Source organism: Lethenteron reissneri, chromosome 25 (genome assembly GCF_015708825.2).
Source record: "Lethenteron reissneri isolate LAM-NWPU_2019-01 chromosome 25, ASM1570882v1, whole genome shotgun sequence".
Taxonomy (NCBI): Eukaryota; Metazoa; Chordata; class Hyperoartia; order Petromyzontiformes; family Petromyzontidae; genus Lethenteron; species Lethenteron reissneri.
The window spans coordinates 744,104-765,059 of NC_083803.1; the positions used below are offsets into that span (position 1 = coordinate 744,104).

A 20,956-nucleotide genomic window follows, 5' to 3' on the forward strand; every position below is an offset into this window, starting at 1 on the left:
CCTGGCAACGGGTAGCGACGCCTTTGCCGCGGGGTGGACGCCATTTTTAATTCCCGTTAAAAATAGGCGCACCCATTAACACGCGACTCTGAGGTAAATTCATCAAAGTTTCACATCCTCTTCACTCCCCCCCCCCCCCCCACCACAATGTGTGCAATTGCTATTATAGGGTCGGTAGATTATAAAATTATAGCGATTAGACAGTATTATTGTAGCGCGGGGGGGGGGGGGGGGGGAACGGCACCCGTACCCAGCCTCAGCCGGGTGGGCAATTTAGGCGAGGCCGGAGGCTCTGCACGGTGCTAGGCCTCGACACCCACCACGCGACTCTGAGGTAAAATCATCAAAGTTTCACGTCCTCTAGAGAGTGGTGAGGGAGGGAGAGTGGCGAGGGAGGGAGAGTGGTGAGGGAGGGACTCAGCCTCAAAACGAGTAACTGGTGCGGCGTATTAACATCGCCACTGGGGAGACAAAGGCGGCCGGGCGTGGTGGATACAAGTCCCGGGCGAAGCCGGGTAGTACAGCTAGTATTATTTAAAATCTTAGGCTCTCCGAAGCCTAAGAAGATGACATTTTCTAGACAAGACTCGTCTTCTGTGACAATTTAAGATTTCAGAAAAAATACCACTCTAGGTCCCGCCGATCATGTGCCTATTCGTGTTTTTGTATTAATTGTTATTATTAAAACACTCACACATTCCACCCCCCATTTCAAATCACGAATGGTCGCGCCGAGCTACAAGGGGGGACGTCTCGTCCAATCCGAGCGGCTGTTGCTGGGCAGCCTCTGACCAATGAAAGGCCGCGTACATCGCCGCTCGTCAAGGCGCCGGAGCGGCCGCTGTTGTTCCCTCTTCGGTAGCGCGAGACCAACAATCACAACAATATTAATTAGTACTATTGCTAAAATAATGACAGATCATCATCGTAATAAATATAATTATAATTTGCTTTGTCATGTCCATTTCGACGCGCTGAGGGCAACATCATACCCATACGGTTTCCCGTGTTCTTGTACAGGGAAATTGAGTTTTCAGGTCCATATGGCGTACAGCCGTTTCAATACGGGCAACAACTTGTCTTTGTGTTTCTCCCTCGTGATGGAACTTTGTGGATGAACGTTGAGATTTATCAGGACACGGGGTGACCAATAAGGTCTGAATTGGTCTTTAATAAGGTAGGCACTGATAAGGGGTTAACAGGTATGCAACATGGTTTTCCTCAAGTTGAGCAAGCAGATTTAAACAATGATGATTTAAAATTAAATGTAATGCTATCCCTATTTTGATTGCCAAAATGTACTCATTATGATTTTTTATATAAGCGCTTTAAATTAAAGTGCTAAATCTGTGCACTTTGAATACTTTGTCGCGATATGCACAACTGTGCATATGCGTGCATTGTTAGACCATTGCAGTCTATATGTCTTACCGCCTTTCGTACTGTGATCGAAAATAGGACAATTAAATGCGTAATACGTATCGTGTTGTTCTACTTTGCAATTCTAATTGTAATAGCCATTCTTCGTGCTGCATATTATCAATCTTTCATTACGTACACTGTTGTTGCATAGCAATGCGCATGCTTTAATTTATTGTAGGGTCAAAGGTCCACATAAGCAAGCCATTATTGTCATCTCTACAGGGTCATAAAATAGGTACCACTTTGTGCGGAGTCGTCAGTGTTTGTTAAAGATAGTCCCTGCCATGGGAATGTGGAATTCCCACTGGTGGAGATGAGCGCCATACAATGCCCATAGGAGCATAGAGACATTTTGTCAATCCATTGCTGGATAAGTGCCTCCCCATGCCCTGCTGGTTGTGGAGGCTGTTTGACCATACTTTACCCCGGCTGGTCAAGGCGGATTGGTAAAGGCAGGCAGCATAGATGTACAGTACAACTGAATATAACCACAACGTGGCCCCGCAGCCCTATAACAATCTATTTGTGTATGGTGGGCACCCGTTCAGGCACTGTCCAAGCTCAGATCTGCTTGGCTTTCGAGGTCCGACCAGATTGGGTGCGTTCCAAGGTCGGCTGATTTGTTCATAGGTGTTGAGGGTTATACTGATGCTGTTCTTCACTATTAACATGTCGCAGTGGTGAGATGTTAATAACCTCGCATTGTATACAGGAGGTCGTGGATTCGATGCTGACCTTCACCCATGTTCTCACTGTGGTCGCATGTATTTTTCTCCGAGTCCTCCGGTTTTTCCCTCCACATTTAGAAACGTGCTTCGAGTATTTGGCTGCTATAAATTACCACGTGATAAGTCACTTAATTGGCCTCTCATTTGTGGCCAGGTCGCTTCTGAAAAACAGCCAAATAGCTCTAGTGAGCCTTACCTGGTAAAATAAAATAATTAAATTGCACTCAAAAGTAGAAAATACATTCTTTTCACCCCAGAAATTCATTAAATTTGATATGCTTAATAAAAGTGGGTGGCTTCCTTTTGGTATGTTTAATTTTCGTGATGCAAGTCACCTACTTTTGTTCAGCGCATCAAATTGTATTAATTTCTGGGGTGAATTTTTTTTTCCACTTTTGAGTGTAAATAAAAGTATGTGTATTGCAAAAACTAAATATTTTTTTACCATTTTTTCTTAAACATTACATTTACACCCACTCATGGTGTTCTTACAAGTATCTTCTTTCGACTTAAGAGTTAAAAGATCACCTATGAACCAAAGAGTATTTTTGCTCAATGAACATGCAACAGAATAGCATCCAACATGAACACACCCATGGAAACACAACCGCTTAAGAAACATCCCTTAACAATTATCACATCAGCTCAGGAGACACACGCCTAAACAAAGAGAACATCTGCTCAATAAATTCATCAAACAGACTAGCACACATACTGCTGGAGAATTGCTGTATAGCTTTGACATATTTCAGGGTTGTACCGCGTGTTATTTCGCATTATGTCCGACGTTTTGCTTCACGTGTTGAAGCATCCAGCACCACGTCCTGAAGAAGCTATGGCACTTACATTAAAACGCACGTTCAACAACCAAGAACACTCCAGGATCATCGGGCGTTTAACAAAAGCTCTACTGCCATGCGAGAGTAGAGCTTTTTTATGCTTGTAATCTCCAGCTTAAACGTCATTCAGAATTGTTACATTTTGCTTGGTTTTAAACATTCTGGTTTTGCTCATAAACCAAATCAGTTGGATATTTCCTCGCCAGTGACAACTTGATTTGATCGGCTCTGTCGGGAGATGGAGCGTTATAGTTAAATATTGAAGTTATACTACAACGTGCTAACCCAAATAAACTAAATACGAATCACAAAATATATTTGTCGTGAGAGCAAACAGCTGCCCCTATTATCTCATGGTTGCGTATGGCAAAATGTTCAGGAGCTAAATGCCACTGGCGAGCTCGACTAGCCACAAGAGGGCTTCTGGGGAGAGTTCTTGTAGCTTTGCTAATCCTCCGTTGATGGAGCACAGACTATAGTCATTTACTATACGGTCCGTAGGTCGGGTTCCATGACCACAGGCACACTTCTGTGGCTTGCGTCTTTAGTTTTCCACGTATGAAGGAGATGGGCGCAACACACTGTTAATGTTCTAATGAAGTTGATGGTTGACCACCGGTGTCTTCGAGGAAGGGGAATGTCAATGCCAGGAGGTGCGATGTTTGAGTCTCCAATGAGGTGATAATCCTGCCCCTGCCAGCCCCTCACTCCTCTCCCTCAAACCCATGCAGTTCACTCCCAGTCCCCCAATCCCCTCACTCAGACCCCCCCCCCCCCCATCCACTAACCCCCCTCACTGCCCCCCCGCTCCACTTCCCTCACCACTTCCATAGCCGCCAAGACCAAAACAAGGGATCAACCTGGCCCAGATTGGCAAGCACAAACTTGGGCGCAGGAGCACCCAGTGCTTAGGACATCAACATGGGCCCTTGTATATTTTGCAGCCGAATACTGTGCACCAGTATGGACGAGAAGCAAGCCACCCATCGACCTGTTGATGTCCAACTGCACACTGCAATGTGAAGGTGTATCACTGGAACCCTCAAGTCGACCCCACACCCTAGGCTGTCCGTGCTGTCACACCATCTCTCCCACACCCATCCGCCACAACGATGCAAGCCTCCGGGAAGTCTTGCGAATCGAGGAAAGCAGTCGCCTTCCCAAATGCGGATACCTGATGCACAAAAGGAAAATTCAAAACTCTCCAGTGTTGTGCGACTGTGGTCATCCAGAACAGACCATACAACACCATACAACATACAACGACGCAATTCCCGATCCACAATTACGAAGGAGACATCACAGCGATGCACTCCGCTCCACCTGACGTGGCTGTCTGGCTTGACCACCTGGATGTGACATTGTAGTCGTGGGTCTGCATCCACATCAGCCACGCGAAATAAGAGGTCCACTTCTCTCACCCCTTCTCACCACGTCCCACTCCCTCCCCCCACCACTCTCCCTGCCCCCCACTACCCCCCCCAACTCCCTCCCCCCACCACTCCCCCTGCCCTGCCCCTCAGCCCCCCCACCACTCCCCCCCCTCACCACTCCCCGCCCCTAACCCCCCCAACTCCCTCCCCCCACCACTCCCCCGCCCCTCACCCCCTACTCCCTCCCACCCCTTTCCCTGCTCCGCCGTGCGAGGCGCAAATGCTCGCGGTCCCTGGCGCGGCCTCCGCGGCCCCGCCCCGCGAGGAGGGGGCGGAGCCATGTCCGCGGCGGACGCCGAGACGAGCGGCAGCAGCAGCAGCGGCTGGGGGGGCGGCGGTGGCGGCGCGGCGATGCAGGGCAACGGGCTGCGGGTCGGCGTGCTCACGGGTAAGCCCGGCCCGGCCACGCGACCTCAGCACTCTGTCTCGCTCTCTCTCTCTCTCTGCCTCTCTTCCCGCGTGCATGGCGCGGCGCGGAGACGGAAGGAGGAGGTAGGAGATGAGGAGGAGGAGGATGAGGGAGGCGGCGCTCCCTCCGGGCCCGGCGCGGCCCGGCTGCTCTTCTCGCCGCGCCGCGGCCCGAGGATTTCCATGCGGGGGGTTCCTCGCGCTGTCTTTGCTATTTTATAAATGCATCGTCTGTAGCAGCAGCAGCATCGTGGACATTAGCAGCAGCAACAGCACTGCCATCATCATCATCGTCGTCCACGAGCACAAGGCGCCGTCTCCCTCGCGGGTTCCTCCGCCGCCTGCCGTGCTCATCGCGGGCATCGCGGCCCCCGTCTCTCGCCTGGTAACCATGGTGGTGGTTATTCCGGTCACCTCATGGCTATCGTCGTTACCGTCGCAAGCATGATTTTCATTCTCGGCAGGTAACCATCGCTATCGTGGTTACCATCGCTGGCATGGTTAATGGTTATTATCGTCTCCAATGGTGTCATGGTTTCAACACCGCAGTAGGGTAACCATCGCTGTCGCGGTTACCGTCGTCAGGTTGTTACCATCGCCGGCAGTGTCACCATCGCAGGGTCGCGCCGTCTCCCGCGGAGACCGAGTGAATGGAGCCCGGCGCCCATTAATACCGCATCTCGGCTTGAGCGGCTGTGATATAATAAAAATAACACTCCCCCGATGATCCAGCCCGACTGTTGGCCCGCATTAACATCAGCATTAAGGGTGTAATGCCATGGATAAAGTAGCAATAATATTAATTCGTCACCGGGGTGGCTGTGCACGAGCGGCACGACAGCAAATCGCGTGTGCGATGATGACCCCCCCACCACCACCACCTCTTCCTTCCTCCTCCTGCTTGATACAACATCGCCAGCCGCTCTATCCTCCAGCACCAGCCTCCATGTCACCTAGCGCCTCCCTTCTTGCTCTTCACCAGCGTCTCCTCTTTCCCAGCACCAATGTCTCCCCCCAACCCCCAACACCACCAGCCTTTATTGTATCCACCATCACTTATCTACACGCTCGCTCCGCCAGCACCGGCCTTAGCTAACCGCAGCATCTGTCCTCGCCCCTTCCAGATAGCGCTGCTGCTGATGTGCTGCTGCTGCTGCACGATTTAAGGGCGATTTAAATGCGTTCCGCCGGGGAGTGGCGTTGCCAAAATTGTTACGAGTTGATCCCGTTAAGATCAAAGTGCCCGTGTGCAAGAGGAGATCCATCGTGCTTCCTAAAGTGCAGCAACTCGAAGCAAAATGAAAAGGAAATGGTTTGAGTAAAAAATGGACATCACTGTGCTGTGAACCTCATTTGGGTTTGTGGACACTCCGTGAATGTTAATTGCCTTGCTGTGTAAGTATCATGAACTGTCATGTGCTCATTAAAATGGTTTTAATTGGTGAATCAACAACTGCATAAATGCTTGAACTGATGTCCTCCAGACAATAATATCTCGCGTAAGAAAATGTATATATTTGTGCGAGGTAAATCTTGACAATTCATGTTTAATCTCCTTACGACCACCGTGGTTGCTTAACCGGCAAGGGCATTTTACAGCCATTGTTTTTTTTATAATTTCCGTATTTCAATTTGAAGTTTTTAAGACAAGCAGATTGCATTGTGAGATGATTATACCTTTTTTTAAGAATGTCAAATACATCGCAGGTTAGTTTACAGTATTTTCAAAACGTAGTTAAATCTTGGAATTGTCCTGCCACCTTTATTTAGGAACCCATGTGACATTCGTTTGTTGCTTTTCAATTCCACAAAAAGCTGGACGTTTTAGCAAGCATTATGGCTTGAATCATTGTACGTCCATCACGTTTGTTCGCATTGCTACGAACATATAGCAGTTGAGTCTGCACGTATATTGACCTCGTCAAAGTGTGGTAGCACCTCCATCCAAGTCGAGTTTTATCGTCTCAAACCTGACGCAGTTGTGCGAACGTGCAAACGGGCTTGGACCCAAACACATTGATGCTCTGGAGTCCTTGTGGATACCTGCCACATGGTGGCTATGGATGTTGAGCCCAGAGTTACACGCTACTTAAATACGGTATGATTTATAAAATGCAGTTTTACAAGTTTTCTTTCACGGTTGACAAATGTTTATCTCTGTTAATAAGCTACATCTTTTGTCAGTAAAATCAATTACATGTGGCACATCGTGACCTCAGAGCAACCAGCAGGCATTATTATGATTGTAATTTAACTTTATGCTATATAAATACATGCTTCCATGACCGAGCTTAGCAGCTGGATTTAAACACGTACAACTTTACACGAGTTTGCCTGAATCCTCTGAGAAGCTTGTGGTCACTTTTTTTATCCAATGTCAGTGTAGTTGTATCCTTGTAAAAGGTTTTATCATTTAAACATATTTTGTAGGTATTGGTTTGAGAGCTTGAATGACTGAATCAAATTCTACAGTTAAATGCATTTTGATAGTCTAAAAATGGCTCGGTGTATTGGTATTTGATATTCTTTATATAGTCTATATGCACATGGACGTTGGATTTATTTAAAAAATTGGATTGAAAAAATAGAGGTATAAACACAAGTGAACATTTATCTTCCTGATGAAAGTCAACCAATGGATATTGTAGGAAAATATTGCAGATCTGTTAAAATTACTGCAAATATGTACTCAAGGAAAATGCATTGTACGAGTAAAACTAAATTCACGTACAACAAGTTCGCTAAACAAATGAAGAGATTTGTTGGAGATGGAAGTTGAAATATATAGAGGATCCATACCGAAGAATTACTAAAAAGCGCACCAGGATCGAATGCATGAAATAACGGTGGGCAAGAGCAGGTTGAAGTGCTCTTTGAAAACTGAACTTATTAGGTGAAGATTATTGTCTCTAAGGAAGCAGAGTTCTCAGAGATACATTTGCCATCCCTTCAAGTGACCTCTGGGCTATTGAGTAGAGGGCAATACTTGTCTCGCTACGCTGCCAAATGAGAGTAATGTTTCTCTTGACAGTCAAAGCAATATTGGAGTTAAAGTACAGAACTACACTTAATGGGATGTGTTTTTTTGTGTGCAGTTATTAGTCAATAGTTTGAAATAATCAAATCACTACATTTGTGAAACTAGTTTAATAACACCATGTAACACGATTTTTGTCCCTGGGTAGTAAGTGTTATTTTTTTAAATTGCCTATGCCTAAAGAGTATAGAAAATGGCTATTATTCCCCACAAACTTTTCGTTTGTGACCAGGACTTTGTGAAGGAATGACACAAATGCACACGTTTTCTCATTGAAAATAGGTAAATTTCAAAATATCACTGTCCTGGTCACAAAAGAAAAGTTTGTGGGGGATAATAGCCATTTTCTGTACTTTTGAGGCACAAGAAATTCGAAAATACCACTTACTACCCAGGAACAATTTTTGTTTTACACCGTGTAATCATAGGCAGGCATTCCCTTGTTTTACCCCAGGATCTCCACAGTGCCAGCTCAGTGCTCTGACCTCTGAGCCGCCTGGCAACATTCCCGTATATGTGTACCTTAAACCATGAGGCTCCGTGGATTTTCTCTGCTCTTACTGTGTCTTGCCCTACCCACCCCCTTTGGACCCTCCAAACCCACTGCATGGCAGTTGGGAATTACATTTTATGTTTTTTTTCCCAAGGTTTAAAGCAGCCTTTGATTAATTCAGACTATACGCGTATACCATTTCTACACTTACCGAGTGATGTCATGACTGGTTGTGGGGATCAGCCCAGGTTTAAGTGGTGTAGCATGTTCCCAAGCTCACTCCATGTCGGGTCTGCTAACACGGCAGCAAGTTTAAAAGCGGGTTCATTGGCCCTGGCCATTTCACAGCAAGCACACTCCCGATTGGTTGTGGAAACGTGGCCTTAAAATGGCAAAGTTAGCATAACTCACTGTTATGGAAATCATTGACAGCAGGTATAAAACGCAATGCGACTTACTTGATTACAAAATGAACAGTTTATTCTTTATCCGTGTTTGGCAATTTTGTTGTCTTGCACAGAATTTATAGAGGTGTGTTTTATGTGTGAAATTGAGTCATGCAAAAAAGAGCTTAGTTCATGCATGGTAATGTCAAGCATCCTAATGTGCTGCATATCACACTGCCCAGGCTCCGGCTGTAACCCAAATACAAACCCTTCATATAGCCATATGTGCAGAAAACAAGCTCTGCACACTACTAACATAGCTCACCTTTAGACATTTAATTTTGGGTTTCTGAATTTACGTGCATCATAATGAAGCGTGTTTCCAATGTCAAAAGTTAACTTTACCCATTTCTCAAATCACAATAAGCTGATTTATATTAAGTCATTGCACAAAGTGTAAACCTTTAAGAAAAACAGGAGTTCTTGTTCATTATATTTTCTCCAGTACTTGAAGGATTGTGTTTTGTATTTGTATTGTGGGAATGTGAAATGTGGTGTCGTGACAAGCAGTATGACTGGCGTGAAAATATAACTGACATTGTTTTCAGCGAGTGTTTTGCCAGAAATCGGCTTGCACCAAGGCATTGCTTTGTCTTGTAATGGATGTGTGAATATTAGCGACTGGGTGGGGATGGCCTTTGATGTTGCATGATGAGCATAGCTGTAGTTATTGATATTAAACATGAGGTATGAATAAAGTGAAGGGTCCACATCCGCCTTTCTGTTCTGCAGCAGAAGGGTAGAGCATTGCAGATGGCAAGTGAACCAACGATTTAGGATTATCACAACAGATGAATTGGAACACACCCGGTTGGTCAACACGTGCACTACCAAGGCAAGTGAATGTTCCCGTACTGGCTGCGGATGAATGTGCATTTCATTTGTATAGAGGTGAATTCAAAACGAGTTTTGGACATGCGACTTTTAGTTTTTTTTCTAAAGTTCTATTGATCAGGTGAGGTCTAATGAGATGTGGAGCTTGCCAAGGTTAAATGGAGGTTATTGCGTTTTCTGAAAGGATTTTCTTATGGCGTTAACCTGTGGGTTGTTTGGCACAGTACAGGAATGTTGGGGGTATTGATGATAAATGGAGATCAAATGAGTGGACCCTCTGTGTTTGTTAATTTATATCTGATTATTATATTTTCGTGGATTATACATTGTTATGCATTGGTGCAATGGTGAAGTAGTTGTGTCGATGGTAATTTGAAGCATTACAGTATTGGGATTTGATTTTAGGATTTGTAAAGTTTTATTGCCGTTCATGGAATTACATTAGTAGCAGTGCACAGGTGACCATTGTATTACTTAAAGGTTTTCATTCATTTGTATGATATAATTCATTGGCTTCTAAAGGGGTCTTTTTGTGTTGTATTTTTATTTTGGATACTTTTTATTCTTTATATTTGTGTAAATGTCTACGATTGCACTTTGTTGTTGGGCGGTGATTCTCAATGTACTGTGCGATGATCCTGCTGACGTGCATTTGACTGCTGGACTTTGTCATCGATGGAAGTGTTAGTTGACACTCTTCTGTGCCTTCCTCGGGTTGACCGTTTTTAACGAGTACCTGGTACAATGCGTAAATATCCACACTGGGGATACAAAAAGGCATCTCGGGAGGCTTTGTGTGTTGGGGTCAACATTTAATATTAAAAGTTGCTTTAAGCCAGCATTGGTTGTGTAAGGTTAAACAAGGGTTCTGTCTCTAAATGTAAATGTTTATGTATAGATGCTTAGTGTGAGTTTAAGTATTCACCCTTTAAATATACATGGATTTGACATTTAGATATTCACGTTGAATTTTAACTCACTGAAAATTCACCCCATTATTTGTAATGTCTCGTGGATTGGTAAGTGCCCTGCCTCACTTGTGGTATTTGGGTGATGCATAAAAACTAAATTGCATTGTGCATGTAATTGAGCTTGTGTTTTAAATGAGAGTGCAAGGTACGTTTAGTTGATTACAAGTCTTAGCTCGATGTTTAGCAATCACATGCTGCTGTGGTATGGAGGGGCAAAGCAGTAATTTGTGTTATACCAAACTGAGATTTATCATGGATTCCTCTAATGAGCAGTGTAGGTGATGAATAATTACAAATATTCATTTATTGCTAGCATTTATTTTGGGTGAGTGATTGAACTGCGGTATTAGGTGTACTGCGAGTGTCTAATGGGATGCAGGTGCAAGCCTTCAATACTGCTCTTTGGGTGGTGTTTGCAAACGTTGCAACAACCGATTAGGTCCAAGTGGTCAAATATATCTTCTCATTCGTGTTCATTTGGGTTGGTGATTTAGTTTCTTCAGCATTATTGATAATCTCATGGGAGAATAAAGACAAATCGATCATTGGTTTGCGGCACATATTGAAATGTCTAAGGATGAAAGTAAAAATCTTTAAGTGCATTTGTTTGTTAATAATAAAATTATAAATGGGACTTGTATAGTGATCTTCATCCATGGATCACAGAGCACTGCACACAATATGCATAAAAAGAAAAAAAAGCATAAAAACCTAGCAATGAAACTTATGAATAAAGTAAGAGGGCCAAATCCTGAAGATAAAATTAGGTGAAAGCCTACCGTACCGCGTGCCCCGTGAGGGACAAGGGCTGTCGCTGGTGGTGCCTTACAGTAGCTGCTGTTGACCAGTCACGTTCAAACGCTCTGTGAAGTTTGAACATTTGCGCATGCCGAGCAGTTCGATCGTTTATATATACATAAAAAAAATAGTTTAGAGAAGGTTTTATTGTACAACACATTGGTGGTTGTTTTTTGTTTTTTTATTTAACGACATTCATAATGAATACATTTTCACATGCCACTGTTCTCTTACGGCTCTTTGTCAACCCCACTCCTGGATGAAGGAAGGCCGTGGGAAGGGGCTGTTTGACCAACCTTCATGCACCACCCATGCTGCGTTTTACATTAATAATAATAATACAATTTGTAACGCGCGCAAATTTGCAGACGTAGTGGCCGCAACTCAGAGGCGCGGAGCCAAGCTCAGAGTCGCTCAAAAGCATGATTGTGGAGGTGAGTTTTTAAGTGTCTCTTGAAGGAGGCGATTGAGGTGATGCTGCGAATGTGCAGAGGGATATCGTTCCAGACTGTTGGGGCTGCCACCGAGAAGCGGCGCGTAGACATGACCATCCTGGATCTTGGTATTGAGAGGAGGTCGTGAGTCGCGCTGCGCAGGCATCTGCCGTGTGCTGAGCTGCAAGTTGTCAGTAATGAAGAAAGATACGGCGGGCAGGCGGATATGAAGGCATTGTGGCAGAGGCAGGCGGTCTTGTATGTGACCCTACTGCGGAGGGAGCTGGTAATAACGTTGGGTTGCTCGGTCAATGGCCAGGGTCAACGGCAGCGTGGTGTATTCCGCAAATATGCCCGACTGTGAGGGCGGGCACAAGCCGGCGTGAGTAGGTTAAACGTTGAGTTTTATAAGGGCACCACGGGGTGACCAGCCCCTCCCAACCCAGCCCCACCCCTCCCACCCCCACCCAGCCCCACCCTCCCCACCCAGCCCCTCCCCACCCAACCCCTCCCCACCCTCCCCTCCCCACCCAGCCCCTCCCCACCCTCCCCTCCCCACCCAGCCCCTCCCCACCCAGCCCCTCACCACCCTCCCCTCTCCACCCAGCCCCACCCCTCCCATTTTTGGATGCACGACGGACGGACAGAATAATCCCCTGTGGGCTGGTGTAACCAGGAGGTTACTACCAGTATAAAATAAGTTTATCAGAGAAGTGCTTCAACCCCCACATTTAGTTATTACCGAGCACAAGCTGATGGGAGCCCAACACTTGCAATAAAATACTGAAGACAAACAGAAACACTCGTTACATTGCATGAAACAAATCATAATGAGTCTAGGAAAAGAATGTTGCCCATGTATATTCATGTGTCTGCACGGCAGTGAGAATTGAGGGAGTCAAAAACATTGCACTTAAACATTTAAGAACAAACGTTAAGGAAAACATACCTCATTCGTGGCATAATCATTGAGATATTTTTGGAATTAACTGCATGCAACTATCCTAACCAGGGAGTTAGTTATGGAAGCTATATCGCTGGGTGGTCAGATCCTGGTTTCGAAGCCCAAATAATCTTTATTTCCAATGTCATCAGGAAATGTATCCACCACTTGGAAAGTGCGACACTGTCTGCAGACTACATCGCAAAGGACTAAAATCTCCACCAGCTTTCACTGTAACAGACCATTCTGTTATGCTCGGCAAGTGCTTTGACTTCTGTCGCACTGTACATATCCAACCATGCCAATCCCAAGGTGCGGGGAAGGACAAACTAAACACAAAAAAGCATACTCTTTGCTTCTTTCGGTAAAATCACGTAGATAGAAAATTAATAGATCACGACATTTCGATCGCAAAACAAGCGACAGTCTTCAGATGAGAGAGAGCAAGCTACTGAAACAAGGTCTTATATAGGCCTGAGATGGGTGCAGCCTCAGGGTAAGAGGTCGGGGCTAGAGATGGTCTCCCTAAGGCTGTGGAAGTGGTTATTGTATTGTGAGAGATCAGCATGTCAATGCACGAGCTTAGTATGTCGCAACATCGGTGACTTGCCTAGTATGTCGTAGCATCGGTGACTGAGCGAGAAGGACATCCAGCCCGTCAATACAAAGACATCCAACCTAATAATGCAACTCAGAGAGTCAGTTAAAATCGCAGGAAGGATGGAAACATCACAGCAGGTTAAGATTTTACCTGGTTAATCACTTACTTCCAATGATTGCTCAATTTTTACCCATCTTCTCGGTTGAAGTTGTGTCTGTGTTTATATATCTGGATGGCTTCATGAACAAATCTCTGATAATAGCCAGTGGGTTTGCAGAGTACCTTCGTTTTAGAAAAAATTATTTTGTGTGTGCCCACAGCGTTAAAACAATGATCAGCAACGGCAGAGGTATTGGTCCTACCGTGCTTCAGATCTGCCTTGTGTTCGCGAACACAGTCCGAGACATGTTTAGTTTCCCCAATGTAAAATCATTTGTATTGCCGGTCATGAGCACACTGCCCAGGTATGCGAAACTCTCCACAACTGGCCCATCACCAATTATGAGTTGTGGGGGTTGATTGTGCGATGGTACAAAATACCCAGGCAGGTGCTTAGTTTTGGTGGGGCTGATAGTAAGGCCCCACCTCTTAGTAGCAAGCTCCAGGTTCAGCAGCAGCACCTCCAACTCCTCCTCTGAGTGAGCAGTAATCAGCAGATCATTGGCATACATAACATGGTTGAGCAATAGGGAGCCATCCCTTGACTGCACCCGGGCATCGATGAGCCTCCCATTGTGTCTGTACCAGATGGAAAATCCTCCAGTACAGCCATTGAAGGCCTTACGAACTACCTGGAAAATAGATGTTAAATAATGTGGGAGGCAGAGGACATCCCTGTCGCACCCCAAGGTGCGCAGGGAATGGCTCTGACTCCCGGCCACGTAGTTTTACCCGGGGCTGCTCACCATCATAAAGGTCGTTAATGATCGTGAGCAAATGGTCAGGGACTCCGAAAGCACAAAGAACAACCCAGAGCCCAGGCCTACTGATGGTATCATAGGCCTTGACCAGGTCAATAAAGCACACACATCGACTCGCACACACACATGGACCTACACACACGCAAAGAAATGGACTTACACTGACTGACATGAAGCCACGCATACACAGCGACTAACACACACACATATACTCACACACACAGACACATCGACTTCCACACACATCGCTGCAGACACGCACATTGACCCACACGTGCACATGGACTTAGACACACACATTATTATTGTGAAAATAAGTAACTTAATTTTAAAATAGTAGTTGTTTACACACCCACATCGACTTACGCACACACACATCGACGGTATGCACTGCTATCACTACAGCAGTGCATACCGACTGTGGTGGTACCTGCTTTCACTACAGCAGTGCACACTGACTGTGGTGGTACCTGCTTTCACTACAGCTGTGCATACTGACTGTGGTGGTTCCTGCTATGATAACAGACATGCATACTGTGGTGGTACATGGTTTAACTGCAGCAGTACAGACTGAATGTGGTGGTACCTGCTATGATTACAGCAGTGCATACTGACTGTGGTGGTACCTGCTATGATTACAGCAGTGCATACTGACTGTGGTGGTACCTGCTATGATTACAGCAGTGTATACTGTGGTGATACCTGCTTTGACTACATCAGTGCATACTGACTGTGGTGGTACCTGCTATAATTGCAGCAGAGCATGCTGTGGTTGTAGCTGCTTTCACTACAGCAGTGCATACTGTGGTGTTAGCTGCTATGGTTACAGCAGTGCATAGTGACTGTGGTGGTACCTGCTATGAGAACTTGCAGTGCATACAGACTGTGGTGGACCTGCTATCATTACAGCAGTGCATAGTCTGGTGGTACCTGCTTTCACGACATCAGTGCATGCTGACTGGTGGTACCTGCAATGATTACAGCAGTGCATGCTGACTGGTGGTACCTGCTATCACAACAGTAGTACATGCTGACTTTATAGCAGTATATATCGACTGTATAGCACAAACCACGAACCTGACAGAGTGCCGTGGTGAGGCCTAGTCCCGTGCAGAGCCCCCGGTTTTGCCTAGATTGCCCAGCCCGCAGGCTTGGGGCTGGGCCACTACCCCCCCCACCATCCCCCCGGCCGCGCTACAATACTATCTAAGCGCTATACAAATAATAGCATGGTCCCCCCCCCCCCCCCCCCCCCACCGAAAGTGCGCGAGTTGGTATGACCAAGCGCGCGTAATAAGTAAAAAAATCTAACTAAATCGCTAATTTAACTAATTTTAAGGAATAGCGCTTGCCAACTGTGGGTCTTACGGCGTGGTACCTGGCTATTTTTTTTTACGTAAACCCCACCGTTTGAGAGCCAAATCCCTCGCAAGCACGTGAACACACACAGACCGACAGACAGACAAAAAATGACATTTATTATATAAGATAATCATTCAGCCTTAGGCCTATTTTGTATTGGAAGTTTAATCCTTAGGGATGTAACAACAAGCGTCATGCATAACGGAGGAAGTAAATAGTGAGATCCACCCATAAGCCTCCATGACAGTGTTAGTAGATGTAATAAACTAATGATTGGATGGTTTACACATTCGCGTTGTTGTAGACTGAAGATGGAAAGAGCACCGATGTTGCTGGCCTTGTGGAAGTATCAGCCCTGCACGAGGAGCACACTGGGCTTTGTACTTGCAAAGTTGAATGTTGGAGCAACAGTAGTTGGGAAAAATCTGATATTAATAGGTGACGTTTACAAGTAGGGCCATGACAGTATGAGGCAGGCGTGGGACTTTTTGCAACTGATAAAGCAAAGCATGTGTAGCATTCCAGCTGACGGCAGCTTGAAGATTTTATAGCACAAAACTGTTTTCAGAGCCAGACAAATAACCTCACTGAGTGTATAGTCTTTATTCGGAATTGCATCAAGCAGGTGCAATGGGTACAGCTATTAATGTCTAAAAACAGAGGTACAGTTCCAGGCGGCTTTCTGTTATTCAGAATTTTCCAAGTGTGCAGGAATTCCACTCAAAATTGAGTTTGTGTAACTTTACCATTCTGATAATCACATCATCTGCATGGATGAGCATCCTAAATCAATGCTTTTAATTACATTGTCCATTTCCCAGAAACAAACCAATTTAGCTCCTCCGTGGCCTTCTGCTGAGGTCCTCCACTCTGATAGGCATGACAACCTTGGTGTACCTCCTAGTGGAACTTCCATTATCTGCATTTTTATGGGAGGTGCTGTTCTTGGAAAAATATTCATATTTACAAGTGAAAGTAACTGCAAATTGGATGCACACAGTGTTGTCATCATACATCAATCCATCATCATACTATTCTTAAAGTCCATTGTTACACTATTGTATTATGCCGATGCCAACAGTGACCATATTGTTGCTGAAATCCGCACCTGCAGCAACCGCTTCCAGGTCTTACCTATTACCCATGGGTAATAGGAAGAATCAACCAATGGATAGTACAGACATGGGTAAGTACGGGCCGTATACGGCCCGTTGGGCTTTTTAATCCGGCCCGCCGAACTTGTCCAAATATTATTATTAAATAAAATGTTACCTTCCTCCTGTAATGGCCCCATTTCCCCAATAGATGGCGCACTTTGGCCAGGACAGAGAGAGAATATTCGTATGAGCGATTCATGTTTCTATTGAAAGTAAGTTAACAGTAATATTTGGGTACAGTATTGTTTTTGGAAGCATTCACTGTAATATCGTATGAACGTTTACTTCACCGTATCATCGTATGAATGATGCGAGAAGAGATTAACGGGTTCTTATGTTAGCGATTTACGTACTTGGCGCTTTCGCTCTCTAAATTACGGCTTGAATGAGGGGGAGGGTTATGACTACATCACAAAAATAATATCTTACTAGGAATTGTATATAACAAAAGTTATATACATAACTATTATGCTTTGTGTAATTCAACAAAACAAACAAAACTTAACTCCGAGTTCTCTCCGAATTTCACGAGACCCCACAGTTTTAAGCAAAGAAAACATAATTAAAGTTTGAAAAATCATTAATTATACAAACTTTTCAATAATTTCCTTCTTCACTTCGATTTAAATTTTCTTTAAAAACTTCTCACCAACATTACCACTCTTACCACTTTCTCCGAAGGCAAGTTTGTACAAGAATACATGGTACAGACAGCAGACATCTTGTGTCCGGAGATCAAAAGCAAATTTGAAAAAGTCAGTTTATCACGCAGGACTGTGACTCGCCGTGTGGAACTGATTGATAAAAATATAGGCAGTCAATTAAACAAAAAGTCTGATTCCTTTGAATTATATTCACTAGCACTGGATGAAAGTACGGACGTAAAAGACACTGCTCAGCTCCTCATTTTTATCCGAGGCATTGACGACAGTTTTGCGAAAACAGAGGAGTTTTTGACCATGGAGTCCCCGAAAGGAACAACGCGGGGAGAGGACTTGTATAACCAGATATCTGCTGTCATCGAAAGAATGACGCTACCTTGGAGTAAACTTGTCAATGTCACAATGGATGGATCGCCAAATTTAACTGGAAAAAATGTTGGGCTGCTGAAAAGAATCTAGGATAAAGTGAAAGAGGAAAACCTTGTCCAGGATCTTATTTTCCTTCACTGCATCATCCATCAGGAATCCCTGTGTAAGTCTGTATTGCAGCTTAATCATGTCATGAATCCAGTCGTAAAACTTGTGAACTTTATACGAGCAAGGGGACTTCAGCACCGTCAGTTTATTACGTTCCTGGAGGAAACTGATGCGGATCATCAGGACTTGCTGTACCACTCTCGTGTCCACTGGTTAAGTTTGGAGAAAGTGTTACAACGAGTGTGGGAGCTGGAAGAAGACATCATCGCATTTTTGAAGTTGATGGGGAAATCTGACGAATTCCCTGAGCTAAGCGACAAGAACTGGCTTGGTCACTTTGCGTTTGCTGTGGACATAGTTTCACACATGAATGAGCTGAATGTGAAACTGCAGGGGAAATATCAGTTTGTTCACGACATGTGCAAACATGTGAAAGCCTTCAAATCCAAGCTCACTTTGTTCTCCAGACAAATTGCGAACAAATCTTTCGCTCATTTCCCCACACTTGCCATGCAGGAAGAGGCACCGCGAAACACAAAAAAATACAGCAAATCACTTGAGGACCTGCACGGAGAATTCTGCCGTAGGTTCTCTGATTTCGAAAACATTGAACAGTCACTTCAGCTGGTGTCCTGTACCCTGTCACAAGACCCTGAAACAGCACTACAGGAGCTGCAGTTGGAACTGATAGATCTTCAGTCTGACTCCGTCCTAAAGGAGAAGTTTAACTCTGTTAAATTGAATGCTTCACTTAACAGAGCCACGTTTCCAAACCTCCGGAGGACTGCACAGAAGATACTGACTTTGTTTGGCTCGACTTATGTGTGTGAGCAGACATTCAGCGTCATGAACGCCAACAAAGCCCGTCACAGATAAAGTTAACGGATCAGCACCTCAGATCTATCCTGAGATTTGCCACAACCAAAATAACTCCAGACTTGGATGCACTGGAAAAAATCGGAGATCAACAACACTGATCCCACTGAAACTGAAGATGTGTTGCTGCAGCGAGGTTGGAGCCAAATCTCCGACACAGCCTGTGTGGCTGCTCTAACCTGTTAATGTAAATAATAAAGAAGTTCAAGTAAGGTAATTGGTTTGGCGCAGGTCTCAGATGTTTTCATGATGTTTGATCAGTCACGTTACGACATATTTTTGTATTGTTCATGTTCGTGCAATTTGTTAAATTGCCTTGCAAATAAATGCTTTGCTACCTGTTAAAGGCCAAATCCTTTCATGTAATGATTTTTACATGTCATTTATATTAGTTCACACAAACACTCCATCCACCTGTTCCTGGCCCGGCCCCTCTGTCAAATTTGAAAACCCATTGTGGCCCGCGAGTCAAAAAGTTTGCCCACCCCTGGGATAGTACAATTTATTGTGTATCAGTTTGGCCAGTGGAAAACTGGATTCTGCTTCTAGTCCTTGCTGCCAGCAAACATTGGTAAGAAAGGGATCCTATGGTGGCGGCTCTACAGTATCCGGTTCAGCATGTCAGACATTCAATTAATCAGATTCAGCATTCTGCCCACATTTCTAATGACACTGCGACACCCCTGTAATTGGTGCCGCTCATGCTTGTGTAGTGACATCGGGGATGTCACTGTATGGTGCTGGCCCAGAAGGGCCGCGCCGTTCGATGTTCCTATATTGTGGACAGCACCGTATGGGTGGCTGTGTGTAATACCAGCCCTAGCGGGGCTTGGTGAGCACTGGGATAGTGCGGGCATCATGCACAGCGTGTAGTGGGGGCTCCCACGACGGGGAATGGGGGAGTGTCACCCCTGGAGTAGGGTTGCCCCGGGCCATGGCACTCTGGTTGACCCCGTAGACACGTGATCCAGAGTGTCCACACAGGGGGCCCCAGGTGGGGGGGGGGCTTGTGGATGATCACGTTTCCGGGGAGAGCTCTTGAGAGGGATCGAAAAGGGAATGAGAATGCTCGAAGGCGGGCGGGGCCGAGGGCAGAGCGGCCCCGACCCTAGGGGGATATAAGGCGGGTCCCTGAGAGGGGACCGGGGTATCTTCGTTCTTCAAGTTGGAAGCTCTGCGTCGCAAGCTGGAAGCTCTTCGTCCTACGAGGAACTACGAGGTCGGAGACCCGAGTGAGGGTCCGACCCTTCGTAGCAGTAACTCCTCTGTATAGTGTAGTTAGCTGGGTGGTCACCACCCTCGATTGTTTCTGGTGAAGGGGCAGTTACACCTTTGTGTTACGGTGTTGCAAATAAATGTGTTGCCTCTGAAAGGAACAACGTCTGCGACTCAGTTGGACTCCCTACACTTGTGAGGCTGCCAAAACTATTGGCAACTCGAGGGCGGCAGTTCCAGCCATCTGATAACTTGCACCAGGAGGCCCTGACCACCGTCATTGCGTGCCTGTGCTTAGATCCAATTATTGGGTTAGTTTGTTACAACCCATTACCACATCCTATATTGCCAAAGCTTCTTGGTCGCCCAACATAGATCTTTTCGACACTGGCTAGTGTTCAGTGCATACCGGTGACATATGTTATCTGTGTGCATGCTGGCCTATGTTGCTATGTTGTTGTGGCTGTAGAGGGGGCCATACTTTATAGAAGCTTTGCATTCTAATCAGGGATTGTCGTTTTACTTTGTGTTTTTTCAATATATCCAAATTGCCACATGGAGCAAAATCAAGTGTACCAACTCCAAGAAATCATAATCGCCAATCAACGTCCAATGCATTCAGTGACGAGTACCAATATACCCTGCACTCTATTGTCCTGCTGATTTTTGGAAGTGCTTGCACAAAGGATAGTAACATCTCATCCTGTGTTCTTTGGAATCTGAATATCTGGACTTGTCCAGTGACTGCTGAGAAAGATCAGCTGACAACAGGGGAAAGTCCTTGTGGCGGCACGGAGAGACGGCTGACAGGAGGGAATAGACCCCACTGGGACAGTCATGGGTTAGCTTCCCATTTCTGTAGTTTCCCATGCTTCGCAGTATGTTGGAAACACCCGATTT

General features: G+C 45.4%; 1 protein-coding gene across 2 annotated transcripts in view; it reads left to right on the forward strand.

Moving 5' to 3' along the window:
* Positions 1-4,665: 4,665 nt before the first annotated feature.
* Positions 4,666-20,956, forward strand: part of LOC133346965 (gephyrin-like) — an 82,065-nt gene continuing 65,774 nt past the window's right edge. Inside the window, exon 1 of one of the 2 annotated variants that reach the window (XM_061558811.1) lies at positions 4,666-4,810. In XM_061558811.1, coding sequence (XP_061414795.1) covers positions 4,702-4,810 — 109 coding nt within the window. In that variant the 5' untranslated portion in view covers positions 4,666-4,701. The remainder of the gene's footprint in view (positions 4,811-20,956) is intronic. The other variant, XM_061558812.1, reaches the window with a different exon arrangement.